General features: G+C 47.3%; 1 protein-coding gene across 2 annotated transcripts in view; it reads right to left on the reverse strand.

Moving 5' to 3' along the window:
* Positions 1-3,979, reverse strand: part of ARHGAP22 (Rho GTPase activating protein 22) — a 191,505-nt gene that overhangs the window by 131,327 nt on the left and 56,199 nt on the right. For both annotated transcript variants that reach the window (XM_003801648.3, XM_003801649.3), the window contains exon 2: positions 3,631-3,830. In XM_003801648.3, the coding sequence (XP_003801696.1) occupies positions 3,631-3,830 (200 nt within the window). The remainder of the gene's footprint in view (positions 1-3,630; positions 3,831-3,979) is intronic.

Below are 3,979 nucleotides of genomic sequence, written 5' to 3' on the forward strand. Positions count from 1 at the left end.
CCCATTTATTGGATTGATCTCATTTAATTTGTTTCATTTTTTTAAATCATGTTTTGGAAGTCATACTTTCTTTCTGTTCTTTCTCATTTCTATTCAGAGCCAAGAAACCCACAAATAAAGGACAATGATAACTAGAGTTACAGTGAGTCTTCATATAGTAGAAAGGGACCAGGCTGATTGACAAAGAATGTGGCAGGAGTATTCATGGCTCAACATTGCAGGCAGGAGCTAAAATCACTAAGGATTAAAGAACCTGGAACCCTTTATTAGTGAACCATCATTAGTCTATCTGCTTGAAACGCTCAGGGACCCACTGGGAGAAACTGGAGGGAACGAGGCCCACGTTCAGGTTCTGCTGTAAGTGCCTTTGCTTAGTCTCTCCATCTGCGCTGTGCAACTCACTTCTTTATCCTGATTTTCCTCATTTCTATGTTCTCTGTCCTCTGCTGACCCTGCTGCCAGCAAGAAGGGGAGAGGGGAAGAGATAAGGGCTTTGGAGAGAGAAGAAGGAATGTGGGCTGTGAGCTCTGCGCAGCATCAGGGTGGCTGGACAGCTCTCTCCCTGACAGCTACACACGCTGGTGCCGACCATCTAGCAGGAGGGAGCTGACTGCCCAGGCACTGTCACTGTGAACAGTGAGCAGGGCATATTTTTCCAGGAACCAGACCTTGAGAATTAGCCCATTACATGTACATTCATGCAATTAAATCGAAATTTGTGGGGTTATTTTGCCATGCAAGTTTGAGATCATACTGTAAATGTGGAATGAATCAAATTGACCAATAGTCACCTTGAGGTTGGGAACCTGTGCAATGGGGCTGGCACAGAAGTCAGGCTTTCTTGGGAAGAGGAAATTAGGGAAAATTATAACATCCCAAGAGGCTTTAGGAGGGAGTGCCAGTTAGGGCCAAAGAAGCCATATGAGCCCGAGGGAGATGCTGGCTTCTGCCGGAGAGCCACCCTCCTTCCTGGTGGTGACTTCCCTGTTCCAGCTTAGATTGGACCTGATTGAAGGCTGCTCTTGTGTCCAGTTCAGTGACTGGGAATACTGATGCCTCCATTTTATTAGCCGCCTCCATTGGAAACCACTGGGGTCTGGAAAAGGTTTCAGGGGAGGGAGTGTCTGGTTTAGGAATTCTGGGGATGGAGGTTCCTCATGGAAAGGGCTGATAGGAGAGGGCCACTTGGATCCCCTTTGGGCTCATTGTGAGGACTATGTGGGGATGTCTGCATCAGAGGAGACTCCATTCATGTGTGGCCTAGGTGGCCTCATGGTCATTGTACCTAGAGTCACCTGGCATCAAGATGCAGTGCTCCCAGCAGGCAGCACTATGGCCTGGGCCAGGAGCAGAGTAGCAGTAGAGCCCCAGGCAGGGTTCTGACAGGCTGGAGACCCTAGCAACTTCGGTCACAGTTGTCAGAGTGTCAGGTCACCAATAGGTCAGCCAGGAAAGCCAAGACACTGGTGATAGGCTGAGGCTGGTCTGTAGCACAAAATGCAGAGCCAGCGGAAGGTGGTGGTGAGCTGAGAGGCAGCACTGGTGAGGGCAGGGCGGAGGGAGCTGTGGACCCAGATTTAAGTGGCCAGTGTGCTAGGCTTTGTGCACGGTCATGTATATGCTGGACAGTTTAAGCCCTAGGGCAGTGATTTCCATCCGGTGTGCTGTGTCACAGTGGGGGGCTTTGAGAGGTTCTTAAGTGTGTTGGGAAAATTTTTAAGGATCATTAATTATTTTCAGGAGAAGTTCAAAGCACAGTAAGTATATTCTTTTTATAACTTTTTTTAAATCAACATAATTTAAGTGTGCCATGGAAGTTTAATCACAGGTTCAAGTGTACCGTGAGATAAAAAAGGTTGAAAAACACTGACCCAATGCATCCCCATGACAGAAGTAGGAAGTAATTGTCTCCACTTTATAAATGACAAAACCTACAGTAAAAAATTACTAAGTGACGAAATACACAGAAAATGATCATTAATTATAGTCATCCTGATACATCGAACTATCAAACACTGCAGCTTATTCCTTCCTTCTAACTGTATTTTTGTTTCTGTTTATCAACTTCTCTTCATACCCTATTTTCTTTTGTTAAAATTATATATATTTGTACATTAAAAAAAATAACAAAGGAACTCCCCAAACCAAAAAACCAAAAAGCCAAGGCCAAATCAAAACCCCCCGAACCAAAAGTCCCAACCTTTCAACATAACTCCCTTCCTTCCTTCCTTATAAAGCCAAGGAGCCTCGACAGCATTAGGGTTTCCTAAACCTTAATTTGCACCCACCTTTGTGATTTTGGTCATAGCCACCTTCCCACTCTGTGCTTTGTGTGAACATTTTTCTTCAGCAGTTTCACTTTTTACTTGTTTGTTTTTATTGTGGCAAAATGTGTGTAACACACAACGTAGCATTTTAACTATTTTTAAGTATACAGTTCAGTGGCATTAAGTAGTTTCACGTTACTGTGAGACCCCTTTTGTTTTGAACACGATATACGGTATTTTAGAAGGGAAAACTCAGGATTGTTATCATGAGTAGAAAGCAGAATTACTTCCCATAAAACGAAGTAACCTTTGGGATGAACGGTGTGGAGGCAGAGAGGCAGTAACTCACGGCCAGATCCTGTTGCAACGAAGGCTCTGAGATGAGGCCAGCTCCCCTCCCCACCCTGTCCCCAGAATATTTTTTTTTTTAAAGGAAGGTCACAAGTGTTGGAGAAGTCATAAAGATACACTCACAAGGTTGCTGCTTCATCCTTGACATGCTCAGAATAGAAAGTGGGGAGATAGGGACATTTTCTCACACCCAAGTACCTCCTCACACATTGGCTGTCCCTGCGTCCCCTTCTGCACTATTCTGCATACCATAACTCATGACTTATCTTTGGAACAAAGATGACTTAGCTGTTGGAACAAGTCCTTTGAGGTGCCCTCCTCATTTTTCCCCAAGAGATATCCTTTCTTTCCCTGAAACCCCTTCCAAGGCTGGATTGCCCTGGTGCTGCCAGGCGGCTATCTGGGGTGGCCACATACACAGCACTTTGTTACAGTATTGGTACGGTGCCCTGTGACCAGGCTATGCCATGTGATTAGGCCGTGCCATGTGGATAACTACAAGTTGCTCTGAGTGTGTGAACTTGGGGCAATCTGGGTGGAAAGGCAGGTGGGTCTTCCAGTGTTTGGGGGAGACTGAGGCCTATGGGAGCCCTTCTGCAGAGGCATCAGATGCAAGGGCTTCACAGTCTGACGCTGGCTTTGTATGGGGACGTGTTTCCCTGCACGATGGATGTAATGAAATGTGTGCACATGTGTCCTTCTTGGGAGCACCAGAAGGACGTGGGAAGAGTTGTTTCTGTGAGCTGTACAGGAGTGCTGTCCATTGACACCATAAAGAAACATTTTCATTACAAAGTTGTGAATGCATTTCAGTAAAACAAGCCATGATACCAGGAACATGGGGACCAGAATAAAAATTACTTTGGAAATTCTGGCACAGTATTACTACTGGATTCAGTGGCTTGGGTACTGACAGAGGTCCTGAAGAGAGGGTCTCTGTGCCTCCCTGCCTCTCCTGGACGCAGTTGACCCTCCCCTGGAGCCCATGAGACGCAGCAGATGTGAATCTCACCTGGGGCTTGGTCTCATCTTTGTCCTTGTAGTAGAAAAGCTGGTCCCCGCGCAGCACGAACCAGCGCTGCTGCCAGTTCTTCATGATGCTCCGCTGCCTCTTCAGCCAGCCTGCCTTCAGCACGGGGCCGAGCCTGTGTGTGCACGGTGGCCGCCCAGGGCTCCGGCTCTGCTCCCCCATCACCAGGCTTTTGGAGCGGGCTGCAAGCCAAGACACACACTGTGAGGGTGAAGACGGGCATGCCTGCTGTCAGTCCTTGTCCTGTCCCAGTGTGCAGCTGCCTTGCAACTGAGGTGTGGGAGCCCAGACCTAAAGGATGTGAGGCTTACTTCTCCTGGGCTTGAGGGGC

This window comes from Otolemur garnettii, unplaced genomic scaffold, assembly GCF_000181295.1.
Source record: "Otolemur garnettii isolate 467f Iridium unplaced genomic scaffold, OtoGar3 scaffold00217, whole genome shotgun sequence".
In the NCBI taxonomy this organism is placed as follows: Eukaryota; Metazoa; Chordata; class Mammalia; order Primates; family Galagidae; genus Otolemur; species Otolemur garnettii.